Below are 21,638 nucleotides of genomic sequence, written 5' to 3'. Positions count from 1 at the left end.
ACCAATACATCCCATGAGTGCTGAATCATCTGAGAATTTCTGCAGGTGACCTGACCTGCTGTTCTATTTCTAGTCCGAGGCGTACAGAGTGATGAGATATTTAGACAGGCCTGCTCCTTGTGGTGGTCCAGTGTTGTTGACACAGTCCTCGAGTCTCACAAACTGCGGCCTGCTTGACACATAGGCCATCATCAGGACCCCACAGGCTCATCCACCTGCATACCTCTGAGATGACCCCTTAAAAGGGATGGCTGAATGATATTGAAGACGCTGGAGAACTCAAAACACATCAACCTCACAGTGCAGCCAGCTTTATAGATAATGAATGGTATCCTCCACTCCAATCTTTGTTTAATGGGCAAACTGCAGAGGGTCCAGGTGGTCTACCACAAGAGAACTCATGTAGTCCAGGTCTTCATGATATGAGACATCAGTGCCACTGGCCTGTAGTCATTACGTGAAGAAGTGTCCACTTTACAGTCCCGGATGTTGTCCACAGCAGTGAAACTTTCTGGAACCTCAGAGACAAACTCAACAGGTGACAGAGGACACCACAAAGCTGGTCGACACAGGCCTTCAGAACTCGAGGACTGACTCCATCTGGTCCTGTGGCTTTTCCTGTGTGTAGCCTTCTCCATTGCCTCCTCACCTGGTGTTCTGTACGGAAGCCAAGCCCTGAGGAAACTTATCTCTGTTGTACTGCAGTGCGCTATTTATTAAATTTCAGCAGTCAACACCTTAATGAAGTGAAAAAAAACCACAAAGGTGTCTGTTTGAATATATGAAATAAAATAGAAAACTTGTAAAAACTGTGTCAATAAAATGCATACTCCATAATCTAAACTAATTATTAGTACTAGTAATTAAGCTTCATATTTTTGAGATTACTTTACCCAATCTAAACTCCACTTAATTCAACAGAATTAGAAATACAGGTAAATCCAGTCGGGCCTGAAGCACACAAAAGAATGGTGATGGAAGACTTCAGAAAGGCGATCAGAATCAAGTGGATGGAAACATCTAACAGAGAATAAAACAAAGTCGTTTAAAAACATGGGATTTTATATTAGTAGCACGTTAAATTACCAAATAAAGTGTAATTGAGAGTTTGAGCGCCACCTGGTGTTCTTGTCCTGTCACTGCCCCTCGCCGAGTCTCTTCGTTGTTATCTTTCGTTGATTTTTTTATTTACTTTGCGAATCGTTCTGTGACGGTGCACTCCATACAAGGCACTATATAAAGACTGGTGTGCCACAGCGTGTAACGAGTGCATCTCGGGAGACGCGCGCATCGACCGGGAAGGTGCAGTTGGTGACGTTCGCTTACCGGTGTCCCGTCCGGGTCTGACGTCGCCTTTTGCCCAATATTACCAGGACAGACCGCACCCTCCCGTCACGCGGACTTGCGTTAACTGGTTTGAAGCGCGATGGAAGGACATATTATGGACGGACGGTAATTTGCAAACGCATCTTCATCAAGTTTGATGGGCGCTTCTTTTTTCATTATGAAGTCATTTTAAGGAAGGCACTGCATGCCGTACTTCTGTTTGACTTAATTTCGTTTTTTACCTAAAAGGGTCGCACAATTTATTTTAAAATGCACATTTTTAAGTAGAGGTTTACGGCACGAAGCACAGTCCGATCTTTAGCGTCGTGACGTCAAGCAAATGCACGCCCCGCTATGTGCACGTGCGCGCGCTCCCGGCCGCTGGTTCAGCAAAGTTGCCGCTCAGTGAAGTGCCGCAGTTCGGAGGGGTCCTGCGTGAGAAGCGGTCGTCTCTGTCGCTCTCGGGTGGGGACGTTTAGCTGCAGCCTGATCTGATAATCACGGACTAACTCGCCTTCTTATTTAATTCTTTCAGATAACCTTCGTGGGGCAGCAAGATCACCTGTTAGAAGAAGATGCCGCTGCGCCTGTTCTTCATACTGATCCTCCACTTCACCCGAAGCTGCGCCCAGGACCCTGTAGAAGGACTTCGGACTCCTGAACTCCGTGCACCCGGTGTGTCTGGGGTTGTCCGCCATCCACAAAACGGGCTTGGGAGGGGGGTCAACAGAGGTTGCAGTCGGGTGGGCTATGGATTTAGGGTTATATGGTGTGGTGCATCGTGCGAATGGCACCTCGATACAGGGAAGTGGGCAGACGGGCAAGAATCAGCCTTGGCAACAGACGCATATCATAATGGTGGGTGGGGATCTTAAATATTGGGGTGGGCATGAAATGATAAAGTTCCAAAATCTGAACAAATGACAGATTACCGGACATTTTGAATGGAATGGCATGAAACTTAGGGGGAGGTTGGGGGCTTAACCCAAGTAAATGACCTCCTGGACCCTGGCCTGTCAGGGATGCGCAACTTTGAGATGAAGGACACATGAAACGAGAAAGAATTTCAGGGGAGATGCGCCGTCGTCGACACTGCAGGTTCGTTCGATTGAGTTTTTTTTTTTGCTTCGATTTAAGCTGCAGGGGGCGCCCGCTTGTCACCTACGCACACAATTGGGGACTTTCCCCCTCATTCTATTTTGCCCGCCACTTTATGAACCCGTTAGGGCGACAGCGGATCCGATCAGGTGAGGGTCTGGATGGGACAACACAAGGTGGGCCATTCTAAGTCCAGGGTATAGGCCAGTCTGAAGCGCGCTCGTTTCTAACTCTGCGCGAGGGCCAGGGAGCCATCTGGGGACATAAAGGCGGTACACGAGCTGGCACGGAGACGAGAAGCCGAGCCAGTCCATCTGAATCCGCTTTGAACCGCTCGACCGGGCACAAGCTCGAGCTTCGGATGGCCCGCATGCGCGTGCACGCGCCATTGATCTCTATATAGCGCCCCTGCCTCCTCTCGCTCGGCTCTCTGGTGCTCCTGATTTATTTCCCCCCACGATCAGCGCGTGTAATCCCACTAAGTGCTGCTGTTCATCGACGGCCCCTCGCGTAATGTTTGACTGGGCACTTTTTCTTACCATTTTTTCATGAGGGATTCAGATTAAGTCTGTTTGGATTTGTGCCCGCGGCCAATTAAGCGAATCAGGCTGCCCATCGTGTCGACTCATCTGAAAAGCCGGAGCCGCGGACCCCGACGCATCTCGCGATGCCAAGTGAGGGCCTGAGGGGTGCAGAGAGTCGAGTTCTGCGGTGCCACTGCCATTCTTGTATTTTTTCAGTTTTACTCAGAAGTTCACGTTTGTTGCTTAATGAAAATTCAAACCAGTGAGAAGGTCCCCGCAAGTTCCAGCAGCAGAATGGGACCCACCATAACGTGGGCACAGTTGAACATTTAACTCCGCCCGTAACTCATAGACGTCACGCAGTTGTTGTCGTCATTATTTGACTCCTCCCACAACCCTATCTTAGCCACAGTGTAAGTGACGGAATCCGAATCAGAATCAGCTTTATTGGCCAAGTATATGTACACATACAAGGAATTGGACTCCGGTTTCTCCTGGTATTGTCCCTGATGCTGTGAGATTGACTTAAGTGTTCATGAGAGTGATGGCCTGAGGAAAGAAACTGTTCACATGTCTGGTAGTTTTGGCGTACAGTGCTCTGTAGCGCCTACCAGAGGGAAGAAGTTGAAAAAGGTTGTAACCAGGGTGTGATGGGTCTGCAGTGATGTTTTCTGCCCGTTTCCTGACTCGAGATCTGTATAAGTCTTGAATGGAGGGCAGATCAACACCAATGATTTTTTCTGCAATCCTGACTGTCCGTTGAAGTCTGTTCCTGTCCTGTTTTGTGGCTGAGCCAAACCAGACTGTGATAGATGAACAGAGAACAGACTGGATTACTGCAGAGTAAAATTGGATGAGCAGCTCCTGAGGCAGGTTGAACTTCCTGAGCTGGCACAAGAAGTACAACCTCTGCTGGGCCTTTTTAACAATTGTGTTTATGTTTAGTTCCCACTTTAGGTCCTGGGAAATTGTGGATCCCAGAAACCTAAAGTTTTCCACAGCAGACACAATGCTGTTGAGTAGTGTGAGAGGGGGCAGCACTGGGGGGCTCCTCCTGAAGTCCACTGTCATCTCCACAGTTTTAAGCTTGTTCAGCTCCAGGTTGTTTTGACCGCACCAGAGGGCCAGCTGTTCGACCTCTCGTCTGTATACAGACTCGTCATATCATCTGCGAACTTCAGGATTTTAACAGACGGGTCTCTTGAGGTGCAGTCATTTGTGTAGAGGGAGAAGAGCAGAGGAGAGAGGACACATCCCTGGGGGGCACCAGTGCTGACTGTTCGTGTGCTGGATGTGATTTTTCCCAGTCTCACTTGCTGCTTCCTATCTGTCAGCAAGTTTTTGATCCACTGGGAGATGGGAGCTGGTACAGTGAGCCAAGTGAGTTTGGTGTGGAGGACTTCTAAATTGGCCCTAGTGTGTGCTTGGTGTGTTTGTGTGTGTCCTGCAGTGGGTTGGCACCCTGCCCGGGATTGGTTCCTGCCTTGTGCCCTGTGTTGGCTGGGATTGGCTCCAGCAGACCCCCGTGACCCTGTGTTCGGATTCAGCGGGTTGGACAATGGATGGATGGATGGATGGACTTCTGGAATGATAGTATTGAACGCCGAGCTGAAGTCCACAAACAGGATCCTAGCATATGTCGCTGGAGAGTCGAGATGTTGCAGGATGTAGTGCAGTCCCATGTTGATTGCATCATCCACTGACCTGTTTGCTCGGTAAGCAAACTGTAGGGGGTCAAGCAGGGGGTCTGTAATGTCCTTCAGGTAGGTCAACACCAGTCTTTCAAAGGATTTCATGACCACAGATGTCAGGGCGACTGGCCTGTAGTCATTTAACCCTGCGATGGAGGTTTTCTTTGGAACCGGGATAATTGTGGAATGCTTAAGGCAGGAGGGAACTTCACATAGCTCCAGGGATCTGTTGAAGATCTGTGTAAATATGGGGGCCAGCTGATCAGCACAGACTTTAAGACAGGAGGGTGACACACCATCTGGACCTGGTGCCTTCCTGATCTTCTGTCTCCTGAAGAGCTGACTCACGTCCCCTTCACAGATCCTGAGTGCAGGTATGGTGTCAGTGGGGAGGGGCAGGGGCTTGGTAGTGAGTGCTGGGACTGTATTTAGATTGGCGTGGGTGAGAGGTGTGAAAGAGGGATTATCAAACCTGGTATTGCGTTTTACTGTCACTGTAGCCAGACAACTGTCACTAGCAGAGTGCTGAATGGCGCCTGGGGACTGTGGACTTTATATATAAAGTTAAATTAAAAATTCTCCAACTTTCCAAAGTTCCCCTGACCCCTACCACCCCCAACTCCACCAGTGTTCCCTAATGCTGGCCCGCGCTGATTTCTGGCTTTTGATTTCTGGTTTTATTTTTTTTCACTACATTTCTTCAACTACTTTTTGTTTTTCTTTCTTTCTTTTGTTATTTACCGTTTTGTAGATTCATTCTTTGTTTTGGGCTTTGGTAATTTGTTATGTTCAGGGGCGGACTGGCCATTAATAATAATAATTTAATAATAATACTTTGCACTTCTATAGCGCTTTTCTCACTACTCAAAGTGCTCAGCAATTGCAGGTTAAGGGCCCAACAGAGCAGAGTCCCAATTGGCATTTACGGGATTCGAACTGGCAAACTTCCAATTGCCAATGCAGATCCCTAACCTCATTAGGGCAAAGCCCGGTGGGCCGCGGACTCTGGTCTGGTCATGGGCCGGCTGTTTCATGAAATACATTTTATGTACTGGTTACTGTTTGACATTAAAATTAATTTTCTAGACTACTAAACATTATCTGTCTTGTACTGTGATTTCTATAGTCCTATATGATATACCGTATTATGTCATCCAGTTGTTTTAGTTTTCAGTACACAATGTTGCAGTGAAAAATTTAGTCCAAACTGCCTTTTGCCGATTTCTGTTTCGGTACGCTACATTTCAGTTAGCTTATACATTATTGAAATTTATTTTATCTCATATCTAGTATTTAAGGGCGGCACAGTGGCGCAGTGGGTAGCGCTGCTGCCTCGCAGTTAGGAGACCAGGTTCGCTTCCCAGGTCCTCCCTGCGTGGAGTTTGCATGTTCTCCCCGTGTCTGCATGGGTTTCCTCTGGGCGCTCCGGTTTCCTCCCACAGTCCAAAGACATGCTGGTTAGGTGGATTGGCGATTCTGAAATTGGCCCTAGTGTGTGCTTGGTGTGTTTGTGTGTGTCCTGCGGTGGGTTGGCACCCTGCCCGGCATTGGTTCCTGCCTTGTGCCCTGTGTTGGCTGGGATTGGCTCCAGCAGACCCCTGTGACCCTGTGCTCGGATTCAGTGGGTTGGAAAATGGATGGATCTAGTATTTAAATTCTTCGGTACTAATAATTAGTTTAGATTATGGATTATGCATTTTACTGTTTTCTGGTCATCGGCATGAGTGATAATTAGTGGTTTTCAGCTGCGATTTATTAATATGATGAAATAAAGTTATAAAGCACAGGATAGGAATTTTTCATATTGGGATGGAACAGTTCAAGGTTTTCATTATAACCTCGGTTATAATTTATTTCATTGTAAATGAGCAGTTTGATTATTGAGTAGAGTTCATATCACAGGCTCATAGCGAGTAGCGAGCCGCGTACTCATCACAAATTTTAAGAAAATCACAATGAATAACGGGGCGAGCGGGCCGACCTCGTCACCTCACTCGCTGAAGGACACCCGTGCTGGTCCGCTCCTGGTTACGTTTGAAAGTTTTGAGCTCTTCTGGGTATTCTTCTTTAATAATGAATTTGAATTATTTAACTAAATTATAATTTTAGGTTTTGGTGATCCGGGCCAGTGGTTTGGTGTTTTCCCCTCTCCTTTTCATGACAGTTCAGGCTGCTGGCCTCTTTTGAGCTGTAAAGCCTTTTAGGCCTGACCCCTAACAGCCCGGGGGTCACTGCTTCATCTTTCCTCTTCCCTTCTGTTCTTCCCTCACCATCTTCTTAAAATGTCAGTTCTGGAAGGAAATAAAATTACTACTGGGTTCACCAAAGTGGCTGCACGGATGTCCCTCTTGTCCCTTACGGTCTGCTATGTCTGTTTGACTTTCCAGGGGTCTCGGCTTACAGCTGCCACCAGCACTCCTGGGCACTGCCACCTCCTCTGCCGCCACCTCTCTTCCCGCCGGTGACGCTGGCTTCAATGTTCACGGTAACGTCACCAATTGATTTCTTTTTAAATTGTGCAGCTCATGTAACAGAAACAGGACAGAAAAATGTGTGAAAATAAAAACACAGATGTGGACAGTAGTGACACCAGCAGGGGACACCAAGCAGGGGAAAAACAATGGCACCCCCCCCCCCCTCCCAACTTGTATACTGACCACACATAGAAAGAGAACACTGAGGTGAGGACAGGCCAGTGAGCGACAGGCGTCCCTAAGACTGCATGACCAGAGTTCAGTGAAAGCCATGACGATGAAGATGATGGGGATGTGCTGACTACCCCCCAACAGCCCCCCCGCCAAGCTGATGTTTCCAAACGCCTGGTCTGGCTAGGTAAGCACTGGTCACGGAAGGTCATATTGACCCCACGTGAAGAGCTGACGTCACTCAGGGTCTGGGTGTCCTCATAGTGTGACGCTGCAGCCAGGGCTTTACACCCGGCTCACGTTTCTTTTCTTTTTATTTTATTACGTTTTTATTTTCAGTTTGTCAATATTGTTTTCTTTATAACATCTCTTATATATAGACATATAAATAAGAAAGGCATTATATAAAACGTAGGAAAGAAAAGGCACTACTGTATATATAAAAAAATAGATATGAAAAACAATATAATGGACAGATGAAAGGCACTATATGATAGATAACTGGCTAGCTAGATATATAGGAAAGGCACTATAAGATAGATAGATCGATAGGGAAGGAAAGGCACTATATAATAGATAGATATGAAAAATACTATAAAATAGACAGATGAGAGGCACTATGTGATAACTAGCTAGCTGGATATATAGAAAAGACACTATATAATAGAGGAATAGATATGAAAGGTACTATATAAAAGATAGATAGGGAAGGAAAGGCACTATCTATATAGTGCCTTTCACTTCTTTCTATCTATTATATAGTGCCTTTCCTATCTATCTATCTATCTATCTATCTATCTATCTATCTATCTATCTATCTATCTATTATATAGTGCCTTTCCTTCCCTATCTAATAGATATGAAAGGCACTATAAAATAGATAGATAGGAAAGGACAAGCAATATATAATAAATAGGAATGGCACTATATAATAGATGGATACTTGTAGATAGGTGCTATATAACAGATAGATATAAAAGGCACTATATAATAAATGGATAGGATAGTATAGGACAGGCTCTATATAATAGATATGAAAGGCACTATATAATACGCAGATATGAAAGGAAAGGCACTGGAAGATTGTGGGTTCGCTTCCTGGTTCCTCCCTGTGTGGATAGCGCTTTGAGTACTGAGGAAAGCGCTATATAAATGTAATGAATTATTATTATTATTATTATTACTATATAATAAATGGATAGGAAAGGACAGGCCTATATAATAAATAGGAATGGCACTATATAATAGATGGTTAGATATGTGCCATATAACAGATAGATATAAAAGGCACTATGTAATAAATGGATAGGAGAGGCTCATATGATAGATATGAAAGGCACTATGTATTAGGCAGATATGAAAGGAAAGGCACTATATAACAGACATGGCACTATATAATAGATAGATAATTCTTTGTCAATAACGTCAAACTCATTGTTCCCCATGAACCCTTCACACATCAAAGCTTTCCTCCGTATGGTCTACCACACCGCGTATTAAAGAGAGGGGATGAGGTGAGTGGAGTTATGGAGATGAAGTACAGTAACGTTTACTTCCTATAGGGTGGTCCAGATCTAACTGTGCAATGTTTAATGCAATGCAATGCACTAATTGCATAATTCGATCTGGACCATATACTAAAAATACAGAATTGCTGTTACCGGACTGTTTAAAAAGTGGGGTCTCTTGGTCCTTTTCCAGTACCAGTATACCACACAGCCCTAGACTGGATAATAATAATAATAATTCATTACATTTATATAGCGCTTTTCTCAGTACTCAAAGCACTATCCACACAGGGAGGAACCGGGAAGGGAACCCACAATCTTCCACAGTCTCCTTACTGCAAAGCAGCAGCACTACCACTGCACCACCTGGGAGGACCTGTGGATGGCAGGCTGGTTGTTGATTCTGGCCGATTCTCTTTCTCCAGGGGCCTACTGATGTGCGTCTGACCCTGAGAGGACACTTCACTCCGATGACCAAATGCAAAGGCACTGCAAGCCCAACGATGTCCCCGGTAAGCAGCCACAGTCCAGTGGTCTTAGATGGCAGTTGTCCTATACAGCCAGAGGGTGGTGGCCTTGCTCCGTCTCACGGTGCCTGTTTGGACCTTGGTGGACGGTGCAGTAGAAGCCTCATCCTCAGGCCTGACAGCAGCTGTGACTTGAGTGTGGCCTCCACATCCTCCTCCTATGCCTGTGCACAAGATTGGGGTCAAATCCCTGTAAACTAATCACCCACAATGCCCAGAGCTGATGCCCTCTTCTTTCTGACCAGTACTGTCTTTTCAGGATGTCTCCTCGATGCCTGGGACCCCAGGACAGAAGGGTGATAAGGTAACCCACACCATCTTTCATGTTGTCCCATTTGATCGCTCTGCTTATGTAAATCCCATTCAGGCCCCGCCCTTTAACTGTTCACTGACCAGTCTGACATCCTGATGGGTCACGCCCACTCCCTCTTTAAATTCAAGTCTTTTATAAGCGCCACCTCTGCTATGGGGGAGGGGCTCATGTGTCCTGCGTTGGCTGCACTGGCGACCTTCCTCGCTCTAAGATGTGTTTTTGTTCAATTCACAGGGCAACCGAGGCCTCCGTGGAAGCACAGTAAGTCGAGGAGTCCCAACCCTAATCCCAACCCTAACCGTGGAGATGTTTATCATGTGGTTCTCAGCTTTATTGTCTCCTCTGCAGGGTCCCCCGGGACGAATTGGAGCTCCAGGTGCTAGAGGCACATCTGGACTACCAGGATCCACTGGAGAAAAGGTCTTCTCTGGCTCTGAAACCAAAACAAGTCACACATTGGGCTTTCATGCAAATGTGTTCTTCAAGCCCCACCCCCCCCTCCTTTCTTTGGATGTCCCCTGCTCCATAACCCCCCCCCCCCCCCCCCCCCCCAATCTCACCAGAGTCACTCTGTTAATCTCAGCCACATTCAGCCACCACCCTATCATGACCCTCTGTCCAGCTTCTATTTCTCACAGGCCTACTTGGGACAGCTTAGCTAGTAGCTAAACAGACGGACAGACATGATGGACTGAATGGTCATTTCTCGTTTGTCAAATTTCTTATGTTCTAAACCACCCCTCGTCCTTATCCCTTCCTAAATCCTTATCCCCCTTTCCCTTCCAATCCCCTTTCTCCTTAAGCCCCACTCCTTCATCATCTGCTTATCAAATTTCTCCCCAATCTCCCATAATCCATCCATCCATTATCCAACACGCTATATCCTAACTACAGGGTCACAGCTCCCATAATCCATTTCTCTAATATTTACTACTTAAGCCCCACCCTTTCAAGACCCACTGATCAGTCTCCACTCACCTTCTCCCCTCACCCCCTTTCTCCAGCATTCACTATTTAAGCTCCACCCCTTTACGACTTGCCAATCGGTTGGCTACTAGCAGTAACGGTAGACGGTAACCAAGAGGATCGAAACCAGGAAGTCAAGAATCTCATCCAAGTTAAAACGTAATTAGAAATCGCCATTGAAATACAAACTTGTAGACATAGAGAGCTTTTACATGAGTTTCAAAACCAGCATGTTATTGTAGAGTTTATCCGCAATCTTGGACGGAGATGGCCTGCCTTTTATCCTGTCGTATCTAAAGGCTTTGTCCACTTACACAACTTTTCCAGTGATTTTCAGTCGTACCCTTCATTTGTGTAATCTTAGCGAGTCAGAGGCGGTCAGTGGTGGGCTCCAGGGTACACATCTGGATGGCGGTGCATGCTGGTAAGCCAAAAACCAACATCATAAATGGAATGTGGTTATTCAAAAACTCAATAAGGGAGAGAAAAGACTGCAGAAAGACCAGAATTTGTTTGTTATGAAACATCAATGTTACCAGTCCTCTCAGACCCCACCTTCACTCCACCTCATATATTACAATTGGCCATCTCTAACCTTCACCATTCTTTAAGCCCCACCCCTTTACTGCTCATTGATCCAATGCCACATCACTCAGACTCCACTCCCACCTTCTCAAGCCCACTTAATCCAATGGGGTGCCAGACTCAATACTGGCAGCATAAGGTCCGGCTTACTTGTCTGAACTTATCACGACTTACAAACCTGAGCGCACATTAAGATCTCAAGATGCCGGTCTGCTTAGGATTCCAAGGATTAATAAAATAACTGGGGGAGGTCAAGCTTTTAGTTACAGGACCCCCCTAAACTGTGGAGAGGTCTGCCTGCTACTATAAGAGATGCCCCTTTGGTCTCCACTTTTAAATCCCAGTTGAAGACTCACAACTTCAGTTTAGCACACCCTGACTAGAGCTGCCGATTAACTAACTGTACAGAATGCATCTCTGTTGTTAGTCATTAGCACTAAAACAGAAGTAACATGATAGTTAGAATTTTTTATTGACCCTCACCTATTCTGTTTCTCTACTCGGTACTCTGATGTGGCACTTGGTGCCACGGCCCACCTGCCAAGTTGTTTTGCCGGCCTAAGATAAAGTCATCTCTGATGGAGGATCACAGGAATCATGGGGTAGAGGGGTCCTTTCATCAGATTGGCTGTCTCAGCTGTGGAATGGTCAAATGGGGGAGGCAGTTTGATGGCTGAGGTCTCCAGGACTCTGAACAAATCCAAATCATATTATGGGATATCATCCATCCATCCATCTTCCAACCCGCTGAATCCGAACACAGGGTCACGGGGGTCTGCTGGAGCCAATCTCAGCCAACACAGGGCACAAGGCAGGAACCAATCCCAGGCAGGGTGCCAACCCACCGCAGTATGAGATATCATCTACTGTTAAATTCTGCTCCATACTTGTACATTTTTTATTTTTATACTGTATTGAGGATTTGTTCTGTTCGGTGTATTGTATTGTATTGAACCCCCTTCTTTTTGACACCCACAGCACACCCAACCTACCTGGAAAGGGGTCTCTCTTTGAACTGCCTTTCCCGAGGTTTCTTCCATTTTATCCCTACAAGGGTCTTTTCTTGTCTTCTTAGAGAGTCAAGGCTGGGGGGCTGTCAAGAGGCAGGGCCTGTTAAAGCCCTTTACGGCACTTCTTGTGTGATTTTGGGCTACACAAAAATAAACTGTATTGTATAACGAGTGCCAGGGAGCACACCAGTCCATCACAGAGCCCACTCACACTCACACACACACACTCGGGTCCTTCTAATGCTCACCAGCAGTTAAGCCCCACCCTTTCATAACCCACTTATCAGTCATCATTGGCCACACCCATCCACCTCTCCTTCTTTAATTTCCACCCATCTCATCATAATTAGAGGCCCTGCCCCTTACAGTCTACGCCCCGCCCCTTTATTTAAACGACACATCCCTGCCTTCACACCAGCCATAGCTGAGATAACAAGGGCGCCCTCTCCTGGGCAGCCCCATTTGGATTACTTTTCCAATTTAGCCTTTTTTGCTCTGTACAGGGTGATAAAGGGTCAAGAGGCTGGGTGGGCTTATCAGGCCCAAGAGGTCTACCAGGAAAGGTGAGTACAGGCTCCACTCAATGTTCTTGCTCCTTGTTTGTGGAACACCTGACATATTTTCAACATCTTTATCATTCAGAGTGACCATGGACCCAAGGGCGTTGAGGGGGAAGTTGGAGACCGCGGTGTGCTGGGACAGCAAGGCGATAAGGTAAAGCCATTCATCAGCACCACCACTCAGCATGCGGGCACCGAGGACAGAGCTTGACGTGATGTTATGTTCTTTACAGGGCTCTCCAGGACCTTTGGGACCAGAGGGCTTGAAGGTCAGTATCGGCGTCCCACAGGTGGTGTGAGGCCATTGAGTCCAGTATTTGTTTGTGGCACTTCACTGGGCACGTTACGGTAACCGAATCCAATGCCCTCATGAAAAGTGTGGACAAATAGCAAAACAGATGGCTTCATACACCTGACCTTTGCACAGATGACCACCATCAGTCCAGGCCACAAGTGACCTGCAGATAACAGCCACCCTTCAGGTGGCCCAACAGACTGATAAGTGACACCACTGATGACCCTATAGGCAGCCCAATATATGACCAGTCAGCCAGCCTCATAGATGACCACACACGTGCCCTTGCCGTCATTGTGAGGTCCAGATGGCATCATTCACAAAGGATGCTCACTCCATTTCTGTGCCCACAGGGTGACCCAGGAGAAAAAGGCAACGTGGGCAGTGTGGAAGCCAATGGACTGCGAGGCCACCCTGGCCTGAGAGGATTCCAGGTAAATGACCAATGGGTGGAAATTGGGGGGGGGGGGGGGTTCTACACAAGGTTAAGGACACCAACACCCCCCAGTGCCAGTGGTGGGCATTACACACCACTTCTCACTCTCTGGTGTGCCACTTTAATATAGCGGCTATCAAAAGATAAGACAGACGGATTGACTGATGGGTGGTGGTGCAGAGGTGCAGCTCTCGGACCCCCACTTTGTTCCTCACTGGTGGAATTGGCATGTTCACCTTTGGCATGTTCTGGTGACTTTAAATTGACCACCGTGGTTGTGTGTATGCAACTGGTCTCCCACCCGGGGTTGACTCCTGTCTCCTACATGTTGTTGGAGGAGAGGCCCATTCATGCCACACGGGGTCCTGACTGCCAGGACCCTACAAGTCTACAGTTGTGATGAAAAGTTCTCATCCCCTCCTTTGATGGTCATGTATGTCAGGGCAGTGTTGGGCTTTCATTGATTTCCACATCTGGTCTTCTTAGTGGCGGAATGATTGGACAACGTTCACCTCGATTACAGAAAAAATTTTAAAAATCTGAAATGTAGCACATCATTTTTAATTTATTGTGGGTTTTCTGAAACTATCCAGGGGTCACACCTATCTATATACTAGCCGTTCACCCCGGCTCCACCCGCGTAGTACTGAAAGAGGGCAAACTTTAAAAATCAATAAGCAAAAAGGTACCGCTAGCCAAAATGCAGAGGTAGACCGACTCCCCACTCCTGACGTCACGCGTCCCCCTCCCCGTGGCCTGCAGCCTCTGTCTCGAATTAGCGCGAATGTAACGCTCCTGCAAGCGAACTCTAATTCTTAGCGTGATGAGAGAAGACGCAAAATCAACTGGAAAGTTCAAGCAAATTCTAGAAAAAAACCCGATCTAAATCCGTTGAGTTTTTCTGTCGTTCACTCGCTAAGCGGATGTAAGATACGCCCCGAGGCTGGCCTCACCCCTTGGCCCGCTGCCTCGCTCTCGGATCCACGCAAATAAATCACTCCTGCAAGCGAACTATAATACTTAGCGTGATGAGAAAAGTCGCAAAGTCAACTGGAATGTTCAAACAAATTATACAATAAAAAATGTTAAATCCATTAACGAACGTCTCGGACTACGTACAAATCGGGTTACGACCAAAAAGTTCACCAAACTTTTGCATCTGTTCACGACCTCACACTCGGGTGACGAACAAGCCAGTTTCCCTTTCGGTTCGTACGCGCCGCATGATTTCCGCACAAGATTGAGAGCCCAAGCAGTAGAAGTAAGTAAACATTTAGTTTACTATTACGCTGTGCATTCTATGGTATAATTAACTATTTTTGTGCTTAAAAATCTTTAAAAAATTATATATTTACATACAGTTAGTACGGTCCGTAACGAATTAACTGTATTTACATACAATCCTATGGGGGAAATTACTTCGAGTCACGACCAAATCGGGTTACGACCAGAGTTTTGGAACGAATTACAGTCGTGACCTGAGGTTCCACTATAGTTCTCTTGTGAAAAGCAGATTTTTTTATACTGTATATACTCGCATATAAGTCGGGTCTTGAATCCCGAAAAATTGATCATAAAATCAGACCCCGACTTATACGCCTTCAAAAATACGACACTTACATTTTTTTTCCATCTTCTTGCCTCCTCCAATCTCTCATCAGTTTCTCAGACACATTGAATTTTGTTGCAGCAGCGCAGTTACCAGTTTCTTTCGCCACTTCAACGACAGCTTCATATTTTCTTCTGATCGAATGCTCCATCGTAGATAAGGGATGCTCTTACAATAAAGGTGTATGAGAGTGTGAGATACACAAAACACAAATGAGTGCAAATGTCACTTCGGAATAGTTAAGGGTATCACTGTGTGGTCACGTAGGCACAATACACCGTGGTTCCTCTCTCAGGTGGGCGTTAGCACATCGTAATCTTATGGCCAATAGCGTGAGTTTTCCACATTCGACTTATACGACCAACATTATAAAATACTGGAAATTATACGATAAAATCAATACGTGGCAGAACTTACACGCAAGTATATACGGTATATAGAAATGGGGTCAAAACTCTCCATACGCCTACCTAAGTTCTTAATGAAACGGAGCTGAAAGTTCCAGAATGTGTTTGAACTCGGTGCCACTTCACTGCCTTGAGATCGACTCCCGCTGGTAGCTTCTCCGTGTTGCTCTTTTCGTGGCACTCATTGGATTGACCAACACACAATAAAATCGAAAAGTCCAAGGAGCTCAGTGCAGACATGACAAAGAGCATCAGAGACTTCCACAAGTCAGGAACATCTCTCACAGTCATTGCCAAACATCTTCAGATTCCAAGACCATCAGTTCATAGAGTTGTCCATAAGTCCAAACTCCTTGGAGCTGCCAAAGTTTGAAAGAAGACCTAAACCGTCACCCTCAGATGAGAGGAATTTGGTGTGGATGGTCAGCCATAAACTGGAAGCTGTTGGAACACCAGTGTCATTGTCCCTAGTCGAGTGAGGTTCACGTCACTGTAGACTGCGTCTTCTCCAAAATGGCCACCTTCAAGCTCAACTAATGTTTGTGGCTAATTACATGGACAATGAAAAGGCCTTCTGGAGAAAAGTTTTATGGTCAGATGAGACAAAGCCTGAGATGTTTGGCCACAATGGCTAGAGGTTTGTTTGAAGGAGAAAAGCTGAGGCAATCATCCACAAGAAACACTGCGCCAACTGCTCATCACGGTGGTAGCAGCGTCATACTCTGAGGCTTGCACAAGGTGGACGGAATAAAGGAGGAGGAGGAGGATTGACTCAGAATTCTTCAGCATCACCTCAAACCTTCAGGTGGGAGATTGAAACTTGGCCCCAATTGTGTGTTTGAACAGGACATGTTTGGAATGGTCGTCCCACAGTCCTGAACTCAACCCAATTGAAAATATGTGGACCATCCTGAAAGGTCACGTCTGTGCTAGGAAACCAACATATGTGGTTGAACTCTTTTATCAATTCGGCCAAGAAGGGCGGTCAAATATCCAACGAGAACTCTGCCACAAGCTTGCTGATGGCTACCAGAAACGTTGCCAAGAACATTTAATCAAATATTAGTTGTGGCGTTGGGATATTTTTAACTCGGTGACAGTTTCGGAGAAAACACAATAAATTCAGACTTGTCAAATTTTTATTGTCGTACGTGACCACAGTGTACCGGAAAGTGCTAGAAAGACGTGACCTCGAGTACCGCCATAAACAAGCTGGCAGCAAGGCATCCTGGTAAGGTGGAACCTTCGGTGTAATTATTGGGAAAAGAAAAATAAAAGGTGAGGAAAGATGAACCTCACGGGGACAAGAAGTGCAGGAGTCACTGAAGACGAGGTCAAGGCTGTCCCCTCCTCCTCCTCCTCATAACCTCCATTTTCACACCAGATGGCACTCTCTTCCATTCTTATTTCTTGGTGTCTGCAGGGACAGAAAGGTGAGCCAGGCATTGCAGGGTCTCATGGACCTGTGGGATCAGCAGGTGACCACGGCACACAGGGACCCCCAGGACCTCCAGGAAAAGGTGAGCGCTAATGAGCTTCAGTTGGGATGTCTATAAATCAGTGGGGTGGATCAAGGAAATCTAACAGCAACCACTAGATGGCCCCACTTAGTACCACTGAGCCAACCAAGTCCTGCCTAGAAATGACAAGTTGGTGCCAGGTTCTGACTGGCATAACAGCAAGACCCTTAACATGCTGGACATGGTGGTCTGGCCTCTTATTTTGTCTTGCAGTGCACGTCGTCCCCGGGGAAAAAGGTGAGAAGGGCCGGGTTGGCACGAGTGATCCTTGCCCCTGCCCCCTGGAGGGGGCATCGTACCCACATGCACGGATTCCTGCGGTGAGTGACATGTCGTTTGTGAGACCCCAGCTGGTGGCAGTGTAAGGGAGTAAAAATTTTGTTGATTGAGAAGGGGCACTCACTGGCTGAGCTGGGCATCAGCTGCCCAGGACCCTCTCCTGTCGCTGTGTGGCCAGAAGGTGGGAGGGCTGCTAATGGTCAACCCTGAAGAGGGCGATTATAGAGCACATTTTTTTTTTGTTTCCCTTTTTTAAGATATTTATAGTCAATAATGAAGAGGAACTATGGGCACTACCCAGGGGGAACATGATGGTCCTCAGAAAGGACACCCGCATGCTCTACTTCTACGAGAAGACTGGCTGGGCGATGGTACACGTAAGTCAACACACAAGGAGCCCCAAGTAAAACTTCCAGAGCTCTGTGCCCTCTGCCAGGTGGTGCCACTCCTCCATGCCACAGCTCAGTCTCCCTGGCACCCTCTATAAAGATCACATGGCGGCCATCACTACCATAAACTGGACACTGTGGGAGTGGGAAATGCAGGCCAGGATGGCCACACTGGGTGGCATCAATAACACCTCAGGTGTCCTCAGAATGGGCTCAAGGACTCCTTTGCTAGATTAAGAGCTGGCATAGGTGGCATGTATATGGAGTACTGGGCAGAGCAGAAAACATTAAAATTGGTGCAGTGCCAGCTGAAGCCACTGGGGCACAGACATGGGTGGCGCATCATGAGTTGAGTATCCCACCCGCACCTGCCTCGTCTTACCACTCCTGTGCCTTGCCTTCTTAGTTGGTGTCTAATTTGCCCACCTAGGGTTGGAGGGGGAGCTGTGGAGATGGAGTACGCCAAGCGGAGATCGGCGAGCAGTGCGACGATGGCAACAGGGATGCCTCGGACAGCTGCATTGGTAAGAACCTCCAGGGGGCGCTGCTGCCGGGGGTCCAGTATGGTTTTCGAATTCTCAGCTTTATTCTTGTCCTCTGTTATTATGAAATTTAACTTCCATTTTTTGAATTATTGCTTTTCCTTACAAGGCTGACGTACCACGGCGTCATTTCCATGTTCGTTACCACTCTCTTGGGGCTTGGGCCATAATGTTTACAGTTGCTAGGCTTGTCGCCGGTCACATGACATATTTAGTCATCACTCATAAGACGGTGGCCTGGCAGGGTCACTACCCTTGCCCTGGGGTCACCTTTAAATTCAAACCTCTTCAGATTTTTTGTGAGGGGACCCCCTCATTTTTAGCCTCTGAATTTTGAACATCGTTTTAGTACCCCGTATTCTTTTGGCCCCATTGTTACCTCGTTCATCTCCTGCTCTTCTCTCTAACCACCACAGAGCAGTCAGCGTCATCTGGTAGTCAGCCATACATCTCACTTCCTGGCTGCCCATTTTGACTGTGATGCCCACTTGGGATGAGGGTAAGAATACTGTGTGAACAAAAAGAAAGGTGACCCCCTGAAAATGTATGAGATATGAGAAATAGGAGGAGAGTGATATATCGGTAAGGTGGGCCTCAATGGCTTCCAATGAGCCACCAGCTCAGAGGTCATTCCATTTTTCCTGGGGTAGATGCCACCAGCACCCCATTCCAGAATGTTCCATCATGAGCCCTCTGTCTCATTGATGTGCATCTCTGATGATCCATGGATGGGAAATCAGGGGGTCTGCAGTTTTTAGTGAGGATTCAAATCTCAAGGGGTTTAATGCCAAGTTACCCACCTTCTGCACAGTTTGCATAGACCACTCCCTCCAAAAGGTAATATATCAAATAACTCTTGGCATGAATGCCAATTGTGCCAGCCTTCCAAATTCATGCCATAGCCCACCCACTACTGGCAGGTGTCACTTGCTCCTCTTTCAGAGTGTCGCAGAGCATTTTGCGGAGATGGCCATCGTCACCAGGCAACCGAGCAGTGTGACCAGCAGGACTTAGGCCTGGAGACATGCGCCACCTACCTCCCAGGGTAAGTCTGGACAGACTGTGGTCACTGGTGGGGTGTGAGATCTCCTAAGATGGTCTGCCTGTGCTTTACCAAACACTTTCTTCTGTCTCGCTTTGTTCACAGTTCATACGGTACACTGAAATGCGACCGCTTCTGTCACATTGACTCGACTGACTGCCGCTACTTCTGGGGCTAATGGCTCGTGTGCCCCTTCTGTCCCTTCCATTTGCACACGCCACAATGCTGCAAAACAACTTGGACCACAAGGAGGCATTCTGGCTCAGTTCCCACTCCAGACCTCTCATGTCTACCGTGAAGATGAACAGCAGGATGCTGGGACAGAGACGAGGGTGACATGGACAAGGCAGACTCAGCGGAGCCCAAAGACATCAGCCGCCTTGAAGCATGGATGGCACTTAGATGTGGTCAGCCTGCTGCTCTGATTTGACTTCATTATTTCTTGGACTGTCCTCCCCACCACTACCACCATCCTTAGGCCTCCATCTTTACCTCACCCTCATCCTAACGCCTGCACAGCTTGATGGTGTGTGACCTCAGCAAGCGTCCCCTCGGCAGTGAGGTGACCCCAAATGATCACAAAAACATAATCACTGCTAGCATGACGTTTCTATTATAGAGTGGCTTTATTTGGCCAACTCGACAGAAGCAGTGGTTGGCCAATTAGTGGAGCGACACTCCGGTGATGAACTGCGAGCAGAGTTTGGACTAATGAGTGGGTGTGGCTGGGGTGGTGGGAGGGGCCACACTGACACCTTGTAAAATTCTCAATCATATTTAATAAAAGCTTTCAGCGACCCACATGAACTCAGGGTGCCCTTTTTCTGCTCATCCTTGGACAGCACTGGGCAGTATGAACCAAGCGGTTACCAGGCCCAAAACAATACTGGCAGACATGTTGACACACACGTCGCTGTTTTATCCTCTTGCTTAATGCTAGCAGGGAACACATTTTGCTTCTCCTCGAAGTACATTTTAGTTTGGCTCACAAGGATTAAAATGGCTGCATTTAGAAACCTGTATCTGAAATTCACGCCATTGCAGACCTGCTCCAGCTCACAGGCTTTCCTGTCTTTGTTACTGGGTGATACTGGCCAGCTTGGATTGATGGTCTTTTGCACATCTGCCTACTCCATTTTCTCAACACGCTTTGAACATCATAAAAATCAAGTCCTGACTGGAGTACAAGGTGTGAGCCACTTAACAGCCATGATGCGTTGTGAAACTGGACTTGCTGTGCGAACACCATATTATATTTTGGGGGATTGTTATTATACAGGGTAAGCCAATATGAACTACCTCATTTCTCAAGGTTGATAAATAAATACATAAATAAAAGGAGCTCAAATCACACCAGTATTGGCTTCCCGTAGAGGATCAGGTCAATTTTAAGATTTTACTCTTTGTGTGTACTGCATGGGTCTGCACCTTCATATACAGGGTGAGCCAAAATGAAGTACCCCATTTCTCAAGGTCATTTCATGACGTAGAGGCAGCCGAGTGGGTTGGGGAGTGTGGGGGGGTCCTTTGATGGACGATCCCTTGTAGTTTTCAGTCGGCAACATGCTTTGGTCCAGTGCGCACCATGTTTTCGCAGTCAAAGCCTTCTTCAAAAACAACGAATCTATCATCGCTATGCAATGCGCCTTCCAAACGCACTTTAGCATTCCTCCTAACGGTGAAGTCCCAAATCAGAAAACAATTCTAAATTTAGACAGGTGGGTACAACATTGAACAGAAAAGCTGTAAGGGTGTCCATTTTGCAGTCTCCTAGATGTTCAGCGCACTTTGGCATTTCCATCACGTCTTTGGTTTTGCATGAGGACTTTAATTTCCATCCATACAAAATGATGGTAGTGCAGGAACTCACTGGGAGAGACTGGGAAAGACGCAGAGTTGTGCGCCAACATTCTGCAAACCATTTGAGATGCCATCGTCCTGTGACGTCAGTGACAAGACACACTTCTCTAGCGCCAACCTCTGCTCCTTAGGGACAAGCTGACAGAGATGGGAGTAGATTCATACCTGGTGTCATGGATCGTGGACTATCTCGACTATCTTACAGACAGACCTCAGTATGTGCGTCTCGGGAACTGCAGGTCTGACACTGTGGTCAGCAGCACACAGGTTCTCTGGTCCTGTTTAGCCTATATACATCAGACTTCCAATACAACTCGGAGTCCTGCCACGTGCAGAAGTTCGCTGACGACACTGCTATCGTGGGCTGCAGCAGGAGGAGTATAGGAACCTAATCAAGGACTTTGTTAAATGGTGCAACTCAAACCATCTACAACTGAACACCAGAAAAACCAAAGAGCTGGTGGTGGATTTTAGAAGCACCAGGCCTCTCATGGACCCCATGATCA

At 47.0% G+C, this 21,638-nt stretch overlaps 1 protein-coding gene across 1 annotated transcript; it reads left to right on the top strand.

Annotated features, from left to right (window-relative positions):
• Nucleotides 1-1,733: 1,733 nt before the first annotated feature.
• LOC127528915 (acetylcholinesterase collagenic tail peptide-like) lies at nucleotides 1,734-20,175 on the top strand. The gene is made up of 16 exons (XM_051930674.1): nucleotides 1,734-2,001; nucleotides 7,027-7,124; nucleotides 9,218-9,304; nucleotides 9,579-9,623; nucleotides 9,867-9,893; nucleotides 9,981-10,052; nucleotides 12,697-12,756; nucleotides 12,836-12,907; nucleotides 12,987-13,022; nucleotides 13,402-13,482; nucleotides 16,924-17,020; nucleotides 17,234-17,340; nucleotides 17,557-17,676; nucleotides 18,119-18,212; nucleotides 19,173-19,275; nucleotides 19,378-20,175. The coding sequence occupies exons 1-16, from the start codon at nucleotides 1,902-1,904 to the stop codon at nucleotides 19,448-19,450; spliced, it is 1,272 nt and encodes a 423-aa protein (XP_051786634.1). The 5' UTR covers nucleotides 1,734-1,901; the 3' UTR covers nucleotides 19,451-20,175.
• Nucleotides 20,176-21,638: the final 1,463 nt, after the last annotated feature.

Source organism: Erpetoichthys calabaricus, chromosome 8 (assembly GCF_900747795.2).
Source record: "Erpetoichthys calabaricus chromosome 8, fErpCal1.3, whole genome shotgun sequence".
Lineage (NCBI taxonomy): Eukaryota > Metazoa > Chordata > Cladistia > Polypteriformes > Polypteridae > Erpetoichthys > Erpetoichthys calabaricus.
The sequence above is the reverse complement of the archived record's forward strand: the minus strand, read 5'-3'. Positions and strand labels throughout refer to the sequence as shown.